At 41.9% G+C, this 17,315-nt stretch overlaps 1 protein-coding gene across 10 annotated transcripts; it reads right to left on the minus strand.

Annotated features, from left to right (window-relative positions):
• Nucleotides 1-60: 60 nt before the first annotated feature.
• On the minus strand, nt 61-17,206 carry LOC117812548 (inactive serine/threonine-protein kinase TEX14-like). 10 transcript variants are annotated; one of them, XR_004631245.1, is made up of 25 exons: nt 17,074-17,206; nt 15,126-15,291; nt 14,882-14,996; nt 14,406-14,571; nt 13,624-13,769; nt 13,374-13,446; nt 11,810-11,943; nt 11,179-11,274; nt 10,610-10,733; nt 8,298-8,476; nt 7,982-8,133; nt 6,905-7,095; nt 6,642-6,750; nt 5,664-6,505; nt 5,236-5,326; nt 5,079-5,148; nt 4,202-4,335; nt 3,628-3,743; nt 2,745-3,411; nt 2,267-2,341; nt 2,011-2,092; nt 1,557-1,637; nt 773-864; nt 507-567; nt 61-293 (listed from the first exon to the last, which is right to left on the minus strand). XR_004631245.1 is itself a non-coding variant. In XM_034683398.1 (24 exons), the coding sequence occupies exons 2-23, from the start codon at nt 15,250-15,252 to the stop codon at nt 801-803; spliced, it is 3,834 nt and encodes a 1,277-aa protein (XP_034539289.1). In that variant the 5' UTR covers nt 15,253-15,291; nt 17,074-17,206; the 3' UTR covers nt 61-293; nt 773-800. The 10 variants fall into 10 exon arrangements, 1 of the variants encoding a protein (XP_034539289.1); XR_004631243.1 differs by having other exon boundaries at nt 454-567; XR_004631246.1 differs by having other exon boundaries at nt 753-864.
• Nucleotides 17,207-17,315: the final 109 nt, after the last annotated feature.

The following is a 17,315-nucleotide window of genomic DNA, read 5'->3' on the forward strand; positions in this document are numbered from 1 at the left end:
AACTAAACACATGCATCTGAATTTCACAGGAAAAAAACCAACTGAACAGTCTTTAAAATATTCAAACTTTGAACTCTGAATTTAATCTTTAAATCCTCAAGTCACTTCTGCCTTTACTGGAAGCTATAACACATTGTACTTGTACAAAAAGAAAAGTGGCTTAAAATATAACAGCAGATTATAAGCTAACAAATTATTTTAACACATAGAACATCAGTGAATAAACTAACATAAAGAACATTTCCTCTGGTGTGTTCGTTCATGAAGAGTCCTGAAGCACTCCTTCAGTCCTCCTGTGTTCACAAAAACAAGCAGAAACAGCTCAGACATTCAGCCTCATAGAAAACATGTTATATTTTAAACCACAGGCCTCATATTACGTCCAGCTCTACAGAAACACCTGTTTGTAATTTTAAAATGGATTTATATCTGTTAAAGTCTGACAGAGCACACCTTAACTCTGCACCAGGTGAAACAGGATGATAGAGGTGAAATTAAACAGAGACCTTGGGGTCCATGAACAGTGTGATGATGATGACAGTCTTTGTGTTTGACACTGACAATAAACTGTAAACACAACCAGCAGAGAAAACATTACATGCAGGAATATATTTTACATCATGTAGAATAGCTGCTGTGTCACAGGTCTGAATACAGGAGCCAAGCTGAGCGGGATCCCCTGTAGGCCATACACTTCATACAACCCCACTTCAAATATACTGAAACATCCTGTTTCTGAGTGTGACACTAACTCCAGTATGATAAACATCACCAGGTGAGTGCATGTGTCCTCAGCTGTGTCACTCCAGTTGACTGTTTTTCTGTCCTGTTGAGTTTCCTCCATGATCACCTGCCTGATCACACCTGCACACACACACATACACACACATACACACAGTGTCAGTATTTATTGACTAAATAAAGGATCAGAGAGCAGAGCTGATGACAGATCAGTCAGAGATCTGTTTGGGAAAATAACAAAGAAATACATTAAATAAATGAATGATCGTGAAAATATAAAGATCTGTTATTATACAACAATAATTATAACACTTTTGTTTTCAGATTCATTGAATTCCTATGAGTAGTGATAATCATCCGGCTCTTTATATCTTCATAAAGAGATATCATGTTCAATCACACATTATGAATCAAACAGTAATAACATGAAGACTGTGGCTGTTGAGCTGTTATACCAGGGGTCGTCATTCTGCATCATGTTCAGTGAAGGATTTTAAATGTGTTGCAGCAGGTTCACTGTGTGTTCACTTCTTATCATTAAAGTCATGTCCAGCTGCGTTTATCACGGCTTCTTTGAACCTTGATTCAATCTGAAGCTAAGTCCCAGCATGCACTGTGTTTTTCCCAGCACATACTGTATCTGGACTACAGCTTCTTTATCTTTGCCAATGTGCATATCCACATGATCAATGTTTGAACACTTTCACTGAGTGAGTGTGATGGTGGTGTAAAGCTCTGTTCAACATGTCACTCCTGAACACATCACAGTCTCCTGTAGCTGCATCCCCCCCCACACACACACACTCAAAACCTCCCCTAATGCATTTCCTTCTGGACTCTGTGTGGTCTCCTCATTGATCAACTCCTGCAGAACTTCGTCAAGGGTGGAGTGAGCCCTGAAAACACAGAGCACGGGGAGAGAGAGAGAGAGAGAGAGAGAGAGAGAGAGAGAGAGAGAGAGAGAGAGAGAGAGAGAGAGAGAGAGAGAGAGAGAGAGAGAGAGAGAGAGAGACACCATCATAATCCAGGCTGCATGAAGTCTGATTCACTGTCACTCTGCTCAACATAAATGCATTTTAAACAAGACCTGTGGCTCAGTGGTATAGTGGGTCGCCTTTCATTCAGTGGGATGAAGTATGACGAAGTACATACCACAGGGGTAGTTTAAAACCAGTACACGTTTCATTCAAATCAGTGAGATGAGAAAGTACGGTACCAGTAAGGGCTCAGGAGTGTGTGGAGGAATGTATGACTGCTGCTGTCTCTCACCTGTTGGTGTCCTCCAGTGAACTGTAATGTGACTCCAGGTGTGTATCCTCCTTCTCTGCATCAAACAGTGACACCCCTACATCTGATTAACCATAAATCAAAAAGAAGAAGAACATTATTATTAATATGGTGCTAACTGTGTTCATGGTAGTGATGATGATGATGGTGGTGATGATGTTGATGATGACAGTGTTGATGATGATGACAGTGATGATGATGATCAAGTAGAAGGCCTGTCACTGAGTGAATATGTTACCTGTATGTGCTTCTTCTTTAAATACTGGGGACACAATCTTCCTCCTGTTACCATCATCCTCCTCTTCTGACTTCACTGCAGTAAACAGTTTAACATGTTTAAAAATACTGAAAATTCTCCACCTATGGTTAATTACTTTCAGTTTTCCTTCATACGATTATTTCTAAGAGCTCTTAATAGCAAACATTTAATCTGAAACTGAATCTTTGAACATGTTTCTAATGCTGAGACTAAAGTTAAATCTAAAACACAAGCAGCAACTTATTTGAATATGAACTGATGAGCTTTTTATAAACTGATTATGTTTTTCAGTTACATTTTATTCTGTTGGTATAATCTCATATTTCAATTTTATGAGAGGAGTGTGATCTGCTCATAAACAGACATGATGTGTCCATATGAGAAAGCAAACAAATCAAACCGCTGACAAGCTGCTTCTCTGAACCATTACTAAGACCCACACCTGTGCTCTACTCACCTCTCTGTAGGTCACACACACCACCCTGCTCTTCATCACTGCGCTGTCCAACAGCCTCCTCTTCGTCACGTCTCTCTCCAACAGCCTCCTCTTCATCACTGCATACATCAATAGCCTTCTCTTCATCACTACCTCCTTGAAAAAGCTCCCCTTCATCACTGCATACTACAATGACCTCCTCTTCATCACTGCATTTTTTAGCAAAAACTTCTTCACCACTGCCCTCATTATCAAGCTCCTCTTCATCACCGAAGTTCCAACTACATTCCTCTTCATCAAACTGCTCCTCCGTGTCCTCCTCTTCATCACTGCCGTCTTTGGCATGCTCCTCTTTCTCTCGCTCCTCTTCTCCCTCCTCCATATGTAGCTGCAGAAATTTGCAGCTGAATCCATCCTCTTCATCTTGCTCCTCCTCTTCCTCCTCTTCCTCCTCCACATGTGCCTTTGGATGTTTGTGGCTGGTTCCATTCTCTTCCTCCTGCTCTGGCTCGGCTCCTCCTGCTGTCTCTACTTCCTCCTCTGGTCGTCGCCTGTGCTCCTCTTTCTCTGTGCTTTGGACCGCAGAGAGTGGAGATGGAGTGTCCTCCTGCAGGTTGGCAGTGATGAAGGTCTGAGGACTGTAGGGAGAGTCCACACAGAAGGGTGCAGGCTGAGGACTGTTGGATCCCTAAGAGTTCACAGGAGGAGACACAGTCAGCTTCAAAGATAGAAAGTGTTCAGCATGGTGTCTACAGTGACTGATGAGGACAAACCAGCTGCAACCACCCAAAGAGATTGTCATCAGAGGAAACATGAAATCATACATGAGCTGTGTCTGTAGTGGAGTTAAAGGCCTTTGTTAACCTATCTGAATAACCCTAGAGTTGAATGACATGAAGTCCACCTTTACTGTGTTTTCTTTCGCTGTGTTGAAACGCCCCAGTTTTAAAGAGTTGAAGGAGATGCATGCAGGGGATTCTGGGAGATTGGCCTTCATAATCTTCACATGCCGATAAGAATCTGTCAGAACCCAACCACATTTTTCTTTAATGTTTTGCAAGATTATAACAAATAAACAATACATTTTTTATCTCAGGGGGGAAAGGAGGACAGAGAGATTATTGTGACAGCATTTCTTTAAGTCATTTTCCACTATGCACAGATTTTATTTCAACTTATGTTAGTTTTTTTCCTACTAAAATATGATCAGTTTTTAAAAACTGTTCTTAACATTCAACACAGGAGAAAAAGAAGAAGCTCTGACCATCCAAGGGACAGTTCAATGCAAAGAAAGCTTGTTGGTTGACAGTGGTGATAGTAAGATTTGTATGTGGTTGCATGTTCTCACCAAGCTTGTAGCATACGTGTGTGTGTGTGTGTGTGTGTGTGTGTGTGTGTGTGTGTGTGTGTGTGTGTGTGTGTGTGTGTGTAATGTGTGTGTGTGTGTGTCTGTGTTGACAAACTAGTATGTGTGTTACCTGGGCAGTGGGGGGTGCTGTTATAGGGCAGGGCTGGTGTGTTCACAGAGGGACCGCAGAAATTCTGCTGAGGCCGAGCTGGAGAACACGTGATGCTGGACAGTTCAGCCAACAGAGCCATGTCTGACCGAGTCCTGACACACAGACACACACACAGTGTACAGTCAATCAAAGGTCTAACACCCACATTTCACAGAGAGCCTGATTTAAAAAATAAACAACAAAATAACATAGGCAGCAACGATACACTGCAAATAATTTGGCACTTGCAAAGATTTTAATCCTTAGATTGAGACATGTTAGATGAATTACCTTGTTTTTTAGAGTCACTCACTTGTTTTTAATCTTTGTATATTGTTGAATCTTAAATTGATTATGAACATGTCTTTTTCTGTCTCAACTAGACTGGGCAACTTAAATTGTATTAATGACTGTTAAAATAAGCTACATTGGTTGTCTCACCTAAAGTCTCATCAAAATAAAACTTAAAAAAACTTTAAGCTACACTTTTTTGCAGTGTTCTAATAGAGAACTAGACAGTCTTACAATAACTCTGTGCACCTCATGAGGGGGAGTTCCCTCCCCTGATGCCAGGTTCCCCCCACCTCAATCTTGCTCGGCTCTCCACCTTGCCCTCATATCATCATCAGGGGAGCATTGTATAAAGACCAGTGTGAAAAGCCGACTGCAGTCCCTGTCCCATATCCTTTCACTACCTCTCACACTACAACACGCACATCCACACCAACACTCTCATAATCACACACACATTCATATACCCCCTTCTCTAATCTGATGTCTGATCTGGTGTTCATACTCTTGCAAATAATAGATAGATAGAGCTGACCCTAACCCTAACCAATTAAAGGATCCTTACATGTTGGTGTTGGCTGTGACAGCAGCATCAGGGTCAGTTTCCTCACAATGTCTAGAGAAACTCTGGTACTCTGAGGAGGGGAACAGAGACATGTGTGTCATAAGTATACACCAGTGTTCAACCATGGCCCAAATGGAGACATTAGTTCATGTCTTACTGGTATTTTGAGTATCCTGCAGCTGAGACCCAGTAGCTGCTGGTCGGCGAACCTCCTCTGTTGTATCTGCATCTTCCTCTGAGCTGGATGTCTGCAGGAGACATGGCAAATGTTGATTCTGACACAACTTGACATTTGTTTAGTTTCAGAAGATGTACAAAACTTTACATTTACAGAATCATGATTATATATTATTTGCTTACATTCTTCATCAGAGCTTTATGTTTTCATATTTACTCTGTATGAAATACAAAACTCAAAAAGTTCCATCAAATGGTAAATGGACTGTGTATAGATATCACTATCTCTAATCCTCTGACCACTCAAAGCACTTTTACATCACATCAGTACTACCTGAGATTGACCCCTGACTATCTGACTGAGAGACTACCAACCCTACCACTGAGCAAAGTGGAGTAAAGTCATACCTGCTGCTTCCTCTCAAAGCTGTCATCCATAGCTGAAACATACCAGGTCTGCTCCTCTGAGCACGGATCAGGTTTCTGTGAGGACAGACCAGGAAGAGGCCGGCTCTGCTCACTGTGTTGCTCAACTGGATAGAGACTCATCCATACGGACAGCTCATCTTCACTCAGCAGCTTAAAGTCTCTGCTCAGAAGCTGGGCCATCAGGTTCTCTCTCTGGTAACCTCCCCTCTGATGGGGGAGACTGTACCGCTCTGAAGGAGGTCCAACTGCAGCACTGAGTCCACAGAGATCTGCTGAGGACATGGAGAAGGAGGAGGCGCAGGAGATGTTGTCTTGGATACAGGGAGGAGCATCTCTGAGTGTAGTCACAGAGTCCAGCTGATCCTGCTCTCTGAGGACCAGCTGGTGGTGTTTCTCCAATGTGTCCAGGCTCCTGTGTGCCTGCTGCAGTAGCTCCTTCGACACTTTGAGGTTCACTAGTATCGTGCTGATGTGCTGATCCACAGTGGGCAGCCTCAGATCATCTGTCTGCTCCTCTGTCTCTGTTTCAGGTTCTCCATGAACGCTGCCAGAACCAGACTCTTCATCATCACTGCCAGAGTCGAACTCTTCATCATCACTGCCAGAGCCAGACTCTTCATCATCACTGCCAGAGTAAAACTCTTCTTCATCACTGCCAGAGTAAGACTCGCCAGATAGACGAGGGATGTGTGAGTAATGGAGCATGGGATCTCTTCCTGTGTGTTTGTATCTGTCTCTGTCCAGCTGATCCACTCTGAGTTCATGTCTCTCCTCTTCTGTGTTTGTCCTGGCTAGGACTGGACTTAAAGTTGTCCCCCCACCTAAAGGAGACAGAGTTTAACCATGAATTAGTTTTCTGAAAAACACAGATAACACATTTATAACTCAAAGATGTGCCAGTGCACAGTTAATCTTTATCTACATGTAAACAATATATGCGTGTCTTGTGCTCAGCACCTCTGTGAATTGGTTCCTCCATTGTGGTATGCCTGGTGGTGGTCTGGACTCCAGGCCCAGGATCTTTTTCTGGGTTACCCCTCGGCTGTTCCTCCACAGAATGCCTCTGCTTTGACAGATACAAACACATTGGTTCTGTAAAACTCACGTCAGACAGACTATAATGATTACAATAATCACCTTGATGTCCTGTAGCAGTGTGCTGTTTCAGAGCACCTATACTTATTTAAATACAGTAGAATCTGTGCAAACTGGAGGCCCACCTTGATGTCCTGTTGCAGGGTTTCTTTCAGATTCTGCAGGCTGCAGGTTCGGTTTTGTGGCTCCAGCTGCAGGCCTCTCTGGATCATGTCCTTGTATGGCTGAGGCACACAACTGTGTACTGCCAGGGTCTGACTTGAATCCATTGCCTGTTTGATCCTGTTCAGGTCCACTGTGCCCCATGGTTCTTCATCTAAAATAGTGTAGGACATGTTCAATTATTTTATCTGAACAAACTGTCACCAAAACTTCAGGAAACCACCTGTAAGCCTGATTTGAACCAAAGTCTGTATGGTGTAGAATGCTCCTCTGATCTACTGCACACTTCATACGTCAACATTACATCTCAAGAAAACTATAGGAAAAAAAAAACATGTGTAATGTTTATGCAGCCTAGAAATAAGTAGCATTTGATAATTTGATGAGACCCTGATCATTTTACAAGACTATTTTTCAGACAGTTTGCCTTTAGTACAGAATAACAAAGAAACAAGAGACAACCAGAGTGACAAAGATGAGCCTGAAGACAAAGTAAGAGCCAGGCAAGAAAGAAAGACAGCGAGACAGTGGGAAAGCAAAAAGGGCTTAGGTGGCTGTGGCTCAGTGGGTTGAGTTGGTCATCTATCGATCAGAAGGTTGGGGGTTCAATCCCAGCTCCTGCAGTCACATGCAGAAGTGTCCTCTGGCAAGGCTCCCACTGTTGGTCAGCAGCGTGGCAATGTATCTTATACTGATGGTCCCTTACTACTGCAGCCACTAACATCAGTGAGTGAATGATGGGTGATTGTGACGAATTGTGTAAAGGGGCTTTGAGGGGTCAGAAAGACTAGAAAAGCGCTCTATAAGTACAAGTCCATTTACCATTTTAATGCACTGTATCTGTTGAGTTGGAGTAGTCTTCTCTAACTAACTAGAATCTGGATTCCTGGTACTCAGTACACCTGTTCTCTTGCTCCAACCAAGTAACCAGGCCCAAGTTAATACATTGACTTAATTTCAAGAGTCAAATCAGCTCATATATGGAGTTGAGTGCCGCCTCAGTAAGTAAAGCACAAACACAGATAGGATGAGAGATATACCTGTGAACAGCTCCAGGATCAGAGCACACACACTGTAGATGTCAGCCTCCTCTCTGCACGGTCTTTGTTTGATGACCTCAGGAGCGGCCCACCTGTACAGGCGGGGAGGGAGGGGCATCTGGTGGGGGGGTTTGTCACATTTGGTCTCCTTGCTGACAAATGCAGACACAAACAAACACACAAACAAACAGAACATGATTATAAACAGTGAAACTCGATATGTATTAAAAGAAAACTAGTCTGTGCTGCATCATTGTAATGATGTATCTTCGTATCAAACTTTCTTTGAGCCTTGTGTTCACCTGAACCTGCCTACCTGGGGATCATGAAGCCTAAATCGGTTAGTTTGGCCACAGTGAGCTTTGTGAGGACAACACTGTGTGAAGAGAGGGCCCTCATCACCAGCGCCCCCCTATGGAGGAACTGCAGACCCTCACAGACCTGAAGAATCACTGACAGGATCCAACTTTCCTGCAGGACTGGAAACTCTGCTCGCTGCAAGGAACAGAAAGACGAACACACAGGAGACAGTTAGGACAAAGATTAGATGCAACCATTACAAATTAACCATAATGAGCCAACCACTGATCTTTATCAACCAATCTCTGACCATAATCAACCAACCACTGACCATTATCAACCAACCACTGACCATTATCAACCAACCACTGACAATTATCAACCAACCACTGACCATTATCAACCAACCACTGACAATAATCAACCAACCACTGACCATTATCAACCAACCACTGACCATTATCAACCAACCACTGACAATTATCAACCAACCACTGACCATTATCAACCAACCACTGACAATTATCAACCAACCACTGACCATTATCAAACAACTGACCATTATCAACCAATCCGTGACCATTAACTACCAACCACTGACCACTATCAACCAACCACTGACCATCATCACAGACCCCTGACCACGATCAAGCAACCACTGACCATTATCAAGCAACCACTGACCATTATCAAGCAACCACTGACCATTATCAACCAACCACTGACCATTATCAACCAATCACTGACCATTATCAACCAATCCCTGACCATTATCAACCATCCAGTGACCACTATCAACCAACCACTGACCATTATCAACCAATCCGTGACCATTAACTACCAACCACTGACCACTATCAACCAACCACTGACCATCATCACAGACCCCTGACCACGATCAAGCAACCACTGACCATTATCAAGCAACCACTGACCATTATCAAGCAACCACTGACCATTATCAACCAACCACTGACCATTATCAACCAATCACTGACCATTATCAACCAATCCCTGACCATTATCAACCATCCAGTGACCACTATCAACCAACCACTGACCATTATTAGCAGACCCCTGACCATGATCAACCAACCACTGACCTCTATCAACCAACCACTGACCATTATCACAGACACCTGACCACGATCAACCAACCACTGACCACTATCAACCAATCACTGACCACTATCAACCAATCACTGACCATTATCAACCAATCACTGACCATTATCAACCAATCCCTGACCACTATCAACCAACCACTGACCATTATCAACCAATCACTGACCATTATCAACCAATCACTGACCATTGTCAACCATCCAGTGACCACTATCAACCAACCACTGACCATTATTAGCAGACCCCTGACCATGATCAACCAACCACTGATCACTATCAACCAACCACTGACCTCTATCAACCAACCACTGACCATTATCGACCAATCACTGACCATTATCAACCATTCCCTGACCATTGTCAACCAACCAGTGACCACGATCAACCAACCACTGACCATCATTAACAGACCCCTGACCACAATCAACAACTTACCATTGACCACTATCAACCAACCACTGACCATTATTAGCAGACCCCTGACCACGATCAACCAACCACTTACCATTATTAACAGACCGCTGACCACTATCAACCAACCACTGACCATCATTAACAGACCCCTGACCATCATTAACAGACCAACTACTTACCTTTTAAAAACAATCCACTGGCCATTATTATCTAACCAGTTACCATTAACCACTGATCAACAACTTACTATTGACAAGCAAACGTTTGCCATTCAAACCAACAGCTCAATATTCATAACCAATAATTAACTATCAACTGGCCAACCACTTAATATTTCAGGTACACTATACCCTCACAAAATCTACAGACTGGAGGAACTGTCCTGCCACCTAACTAGTGAAGTGATTGATAAAGGGATACAAGCTGGCTTCATGGGTATTAACAACACAGCACCGTAAGACAAAGGAATGACATGGATGTCAATTCCTGGTGTAACAGACAAGACTCTGCAGTTTTCAAAGACCAAAACAATTTACTTATTACAAAAAGAGTTTATAGACAGAACACTAGGGGAAAATCTTGTCAACAAGGCTCAGCCAACAGGTAGGTGTGTGTGTGTGTGTTTGAGAGAGAGAATGTGAATGAGGTCTTAATGAAATGCAATTAAGATGGTGAGAAACAATTGCTAACCATGAATAGGATAATCTATTCTTTAAAAACATAATCTCTCCATCATTTTCCTATGTGCAAAAAAAACCTGCCCAGTCTCAGGTCTGTGTGTTGTGTTACCTTGATATGCAGCAGGTTGTTCAGTGTGCCAACATCGACCGGCTCAAACACCAGACTTGTTCCGAGGAGATCATCGGACACACTGACTGCCATCAACTGCAGCAGCTGAGGATGGCGCAGCTGGCTGTGTGCGAGAGAGAAAGAGAGAGAAAAAGAGAGAGGGAGTCTTTCAAAATAATATCCTTGACTTTATTTTTTCCAAGAGAAAAAGGACTAGGCCTACAGTATAATCTTAAATTAAATAAATAAACAGAGGCAGGTATCTCACTATGGCCAGTGGTTGGGTGGAGCAATATGAAAATCTAACTAACAATCTAACTATTCAGATTTAATATGAGAGTTTGATCACTGAGAAACATATCTTGGATTTTGGCTTTCTAAGGATTCGATAAATTGGACTTAACTCCATGTCATCATGTCTACTGTATGTAGTATATAGTTTTAAATGCAGTTTGTTTGTTAGAGAGATCTGATCTGCATGTTTGAGATGAAACCAGAGAACAGCAAATATATCAATAAAAGCATGGAGCAGATTTCACAGAGGAAAATCAGGCTGTGTCCTGACTGACCTGCAGTACTGTAGTTCTGTGATCAGCAGGTCCCGGTGTTCTGTCTGAGTGTCTCTCAGTGATTTTACTGACACAGTGGAGCCCCTCCAGCTGGACCTGAAACACACAATCATCAGTGATGGAGGAGGGCATGATCAGGAGTGTGTGTTCGTGTTGTATTATCCTGATATTAGTGCAGAAAGTTAGTATTTAGACTTCACCATTGTTCAGATTGTTGGGGTTTTGACTTTTCTTAAGGCTAAGAGTTTATGAATAATATTTTTTATATATTTTATTTGTATTTAAAACACAATAAAACACCGATAAAGGGTGAGACATACATATCAATGACATCAAATCAATAGAAAACTGAGTCCCACAACATAAAACTCCTCCCTTAACCAGTCCTCAATCTACTGTATGTCACCCCTGTATTCCCCAAACAAGATCACTCCCACAACAATCACTAAATCAAGGAACAATACATAATATGAATGATAAACAGACTGATCATGATGTTCTTCCATGTGTTTCCAGTCTTTCATCACAAAAGGATTATAATGTAAAAGACAATTTGCTGACATGCTCACAACTGTTCTGATTGTTGTTGTGGCTGTGGTTGTGGTTCTGTCAGGTGCAGTGCTAGTGCTACCTGGTCAGGGAGGTCAGAGGTCCACAGGTGAAGGTGAGCAGAGGTTGATCATCCGAGAGAGTCAGATCAGTGTTGCCAATCACAGGAACTGATGCAGGAACAGACACACCTGCACAGGTCTGGTTCACACACAGCTGGATGAAAACACAGAAGAGCAGTGAGGTGTGAACACAGGGACACAGGTAAGTGTGATGTTTGTGTTTTATATTCAGGAGGACTGTATCAAACATTGATAGTGTGATTATATTAACAATACAAATACAAACACTAATACATCTGTAAATCAATGTTGTGTATCTGCCACCCTCTACAGTAATTTGCCTCAATGTATCTGATGTAATATCACCTGCACCAAAGGTTGAGTACCTTTACTCAATAAATGGCAACAAGAAGAGAAATGGGATAAGAGGGAATGGAGGACATGATCCAGATGCTTGGGAGACCATCTTTGCAACCTTGTCCTTGCCTCATTAGACCAAATTCACAAATCTCCAGTACAATGCTGCTTATGGGACTGACAAAATATAATCAGCCCAGGGATCCTCTACGAGTGGAGCTAAGGGACATCATATGACGCTCTGCCAGCAGGAAGACCATGTGGCCACTGGGGGACACCAAATAAAGCTTCACCACAAGCTGCTGCAGCATGTCAAACCCCTGTATCATTGGAGATGTTACCCAAAAACCAAGGGCTACCTTCAAGCTGCTAAAACAAGCCAGCACCGTACCAGACTGGCAAGCCTGCAGAGTTGGTGGAGTGCTGCGGAGACTGCTGCCCATGTGGCTCTGCTCAGGGAGGGCAAGGCACTCAAAGTGTCCAATCTGACACTGGACCAGCAGCAATACTACAAAACTCTATAAGCAGCACTGGATGAACACTTGGGTGGGGACCCAGAACAGTAAGCATAAATTACCTGCTCGAACACCTCCGCAGCAGAGAGGGGAGGGTAGCACTAAAACCACAGATCTTGGGTGCTTGCATAGATGTGCTCTTCTAGGCTCAACATGGGTACCTAGCTTTAATCCTGCAGCCTCCCAAAGAGGAGGGTACTGGCTCAGATCCCCAGAAGCCAGTGTCTACCTCGAAAATTTGCTGGCCTGTGCCACATGTCTCAATAAGCCCTGAATAATCTCCTTCAGGTCATCTTTGCCATCAATGATTCAGCTTGAGCATCAACCCAGAGAAATGCCACCCCCTGCGGTGTGAAGTCAAGTTCCTGCTCTGTGTGGTGGGGACTGAAGGCATCTGCGCTGATCCTGCAAAGGCGGGGGCAGTGAAGAACTGACTCAACATCAAGCAGATGAGCAGTTTCCTGGCATTTGCCTCCCACTACATATTTTATGAGAGACTTTGCCTCCACTGTTGCCCCTTTTGTGGTCTTATTGGCAAGAGTCAAAGAGTTCAACTGGAATGATAAATATGCAGCTGAATCCAACCAACCTTTGTCTGTTTCTAGATTAGTAGAGATTAGTAGGAAGTTAGTTGGAGTCAGCATATCCAACAAGGCGATCAATTAATCAATCAACCTCTATAAAGCCAATTAATAACAGATGTCTTCTTTACCTTTCCAAAGCCCAAACAGAATGCTCCTGTAGAGGAACACCTGCTCATCGTCTTCTTGTTGAACTTTTTGTTGCTGAAAAGAACACACACACACACACACACACACACACACACACACACACACACACACACACACACACACACACACACACACACACATACAAGTTAATGAAAAGAAAACTCTCACAATAAGAATAAGAACAATCATCACAAAACATTGTCTCATAGTGTAGAGTTCAGTCATCAGTACCGTGGTATTATATGATCCAGCAGAGACGCGGGCTGTAGCAGACTGGAGGTTGAGCTGTAGGGGGCGCTACGGCCTATCTCTGTCTTGTCTGGACTCAGAAACAGCTGCTGCATGGAGAACATGCAGCTCTGCAGGAAATCCTCCATCTGAAGAGATAGAAACCATCTCAATCATGTTAGATCGTTATGATCTGTGTTATATCCCTTCCTCACTGTTTTATATCTCTCTTTTATATCTCTCTATATGTTTTATCTATTTCATCTATGTTTTATAACCTTTTCCATATTTTAATGTTTTTAAACTGGTCTTTTAAAATGAAGTAATCATTTTGGCCTGTGGGAGTTGTTGGAGAAAATAAATACATCATGAATGGAAATGTGTGCTTAATGCATATTTCTAATAAAACGTTTTTGCTCATGCAACTAGTTGGTGATGACTACATGGGTCTGTGTAATGTGACTAGCATGGTAGAATAGTGTTGCATGACACAGCACTTTATCACAAATATAAAGCAGATATGGTCGGTTCTTTCTTTGTTTCTCCATATGTCATCAGGCTATTGTTGCAACCGACATCTAATTAATAACTCTAAATAATGCTCATCAGCACCTGATGATCCAGCTTTCTATACTGCTCTAACTGTCAGCAGGTAGACTGTCTGTAGGCAAACGATGAGAGGCCCAATGCAGTAATGGGGGCTAAGCATGATGGTGACAGACATAAAATGCTTTCTGGTTTTGTCCTTTGACTTTGTTTCATCTCTGTGTGCAGTGTGTCGTTACCCTGGTCCTGCCCTCCAGTGGTGCAGATCTAAGCCAGTCAAAGGGGGTCCGGCCCTCATGATCATGGAGTCTCAGGTCTCCTCCAGCATCCAGCAGACTGCTCACCAGCGAGGGGTTACAGGAGAACACACCTGCATGGACCGGGGTGCTGCGGTCCTCACAGCGACTGGAAGACGTGTTCATACATCAGGATGTTTTACCCGACATGTGTCATTATTATCAGAGTGTGTTAGCTGACAGGTGTCATTATTATCAGTGTGTTAGCTGACAGGTGTCATTATTATCAGAGTGTGTTAGCTGACAGGTGTCATTATTATCAGAGTGTGTTAGCTGACAGGTGTCAATATTATTGATGATGTGTTATAACACTGACAGATTCAGGACTGAACTCCATGTCCAAGGAAACGCCTTTGAGGTCATGGACTCAGGTCTTTTTATAAGAAGGACCTCAAAGTGAGTCTCAGGTCCAGACTTACTGGTTGGGGTCAGCTCCATAATCCAGCAGCAGGTCCGTTGCCTTCACCTGTCCCCACAGAGCAGCACAGAACAGAGGAGTCTGACCCTGGTGGTTAATACAGTCCACATCCACACCTGTATCACATGAGGACACACTCAGAACAAGACTTCTCAGACTAGAGCACACTGAAATCAAGTAACTCAGACCAGGACTCACTTAGACCAGACAAACACAGGCCAAATAGTACAGTCCAGGTAACTCACCTGTCTTCAGCAGTTTCTCCATCTTGCTCAGGTTCCTCTCCAAAGTGAATCTGTGCAGCTGAGCATTATCTCCTCCAGATGTCACTACCCCAACATGAACAGGAGCAGGAAAAGGCAGGTAGGCCATCTTCAATCTGCTCTTAGACCTTGGCAGAGGGCGCTGTCACTAAACAAAGAGATGAACCTGTTTAATACAGCTGTCAGCAGGAGGCACTAGCACCACATGTAGGGGTGAGCCATTGTCTATCAAAGTTGGAACGTTTCCATGGGAATTAACAGGAATTTATGGGAATAAACAGGAATAAACCAGGAATTTACTAACTTGAAGGTTGGCTCTTAATAGGGAACTTAACGTTAATTGGGAACATTCATTTTAGCATAATCCTGACTAAAACAACCAGATTTCATGCAAGTATAGTTGAATATCTATGCTATTCCTCAATCACATGCACATAGCACACTGCTTACTGCAGGGCTATTGAGACCACGCCCCCTACATGCACTGTGCATTCCTCCATCAGAAGCTTGAGGGAAGATGCTTTTTTATTTGCATGTTGAATGGGACTCTTTTGGAGGGAGAGGTACTCTTTTCATTGAACATTTTGAATGTGACTTTTTTGGGATTGCCATTTAGTTAATTTTTGAATGGCCTGGGTCGGGGGGGATGAGTAATATTTAACTCAACATTCATGTTTTTGTTCTTCAATGAAAGAATTGATTGTTCAATAAAATATTTTATAATTGTTAAAGTTCTACTTACAAATAAATATGTTTTAATTGTATTATTTTGGATGGATGTCTGCTTATAACAAGACATATTTATGCACGGATATGATACCTTTCCATTAAATTACCCTCAATTCCCAGTTAATTCCCATAATTCCCATAGAAAATGTCCAATTTGGAATATTACTTATTTGATTATTACATTTTAATTAAAGTATATTTTCAAGTTGATCTAGTTTTCACATTTTCCCTCTAATTGGTTTTACATTTAAAAACTGAGCTTCATGATTTACTGAATAAATGTGTCGACTGTTCTAACAGTCACATGATTTAAAGGTCTCCACAGCATGAAACTACATTAACACAAGTGCTGGGCAATACCACACTTTTATGATTCGATAAAATACAGAATACTTTTTTGGCAATTTATTCAATACCTGACACCGATGCAAATACTTTCAGTGATTTAAAAAATAAAATAAAATAAGATGCAACGCTTGAAAGACAGCTCCAATGACGAATACTGTTCATTTGACAGCTTTAATATGCAAATCCTTTCATGGCCTTTTTTTAACAATGAAATAAATTTGGAAAAACACATAAATAATCAACATCCTTTATTTAAATTATCTGAGTGGAAAGCTTAAAACAGCCTCTTACAGCCTCGGTACTCAAATGAGTAGTGTGTAAGAATCGATATATCGATAAGACCACCACTAATTAACACGTTATTGAAAATGTGAAGACTACACAGCATGTTACAGAATACTACAGTAAAACAAACAAACCATTTCTCTCTACGAACTGTCTTTAAATATTGTTTCCCTCACCTCACAAGGTCAGTTTGATTATGCTGCTTACAGGTTACTCAGGTTACTCGTTAGCTTTTAACAGAACTATGAAACACTAAGGCAACGGCCACCGACTAACAGCTAACGGCTAATATCTGGCTAACCTGAAAGTTTAAACCATTTAATATGTAAATTTAATAAGAACATCAACAGTAACACTGAAAACTCTTCTTCAGATACATACTGCCACTAACGCAAAATTCACACAAAACTTAATGAAAGCAAATTACGTCTTTAAAGCGTTTAAAACTTGCTGGCCTTGCTGATCTTCAAACGATTGGCTTGATGAAGAAACCAGAACAGCACTTACATTAAATTAACATTTAAACACAGAAAATAATTAATAAACAGTGTGTCAAAGTCAAACTAACCTTTAAGTGACAGGCGTGTTTGTTCTCTGATTATTACACCTTCTGTCCATAGGAAACAACACTGATGAGACTGACAGCAGGGTAATAACATCTAGTAGTCAAATGTATTTTCAAAGATAAATCAAAAATATTAAAATAGCGTATCTAAATATATTACTTTATATTATACATATATTATAATATCTTAAAATAAATGCAGTGAAATATTGTAAACATAATAATAATAACGATAATAACAATAC

Source organism: Notolabrus celidotus, chromosome 5 (genome assembly GCF_009762535.1).
Source record: "Notolabrus celidotus isolate fNotCel1 chromosome 5, fNotCel1.pri, whole genome shotgun sequence".
NCBI lineage: Eukaryota > Metazoa > Chordata > Actinopteri > Labriformes > Labridae > Notolabrus > Notolabrus celidotus.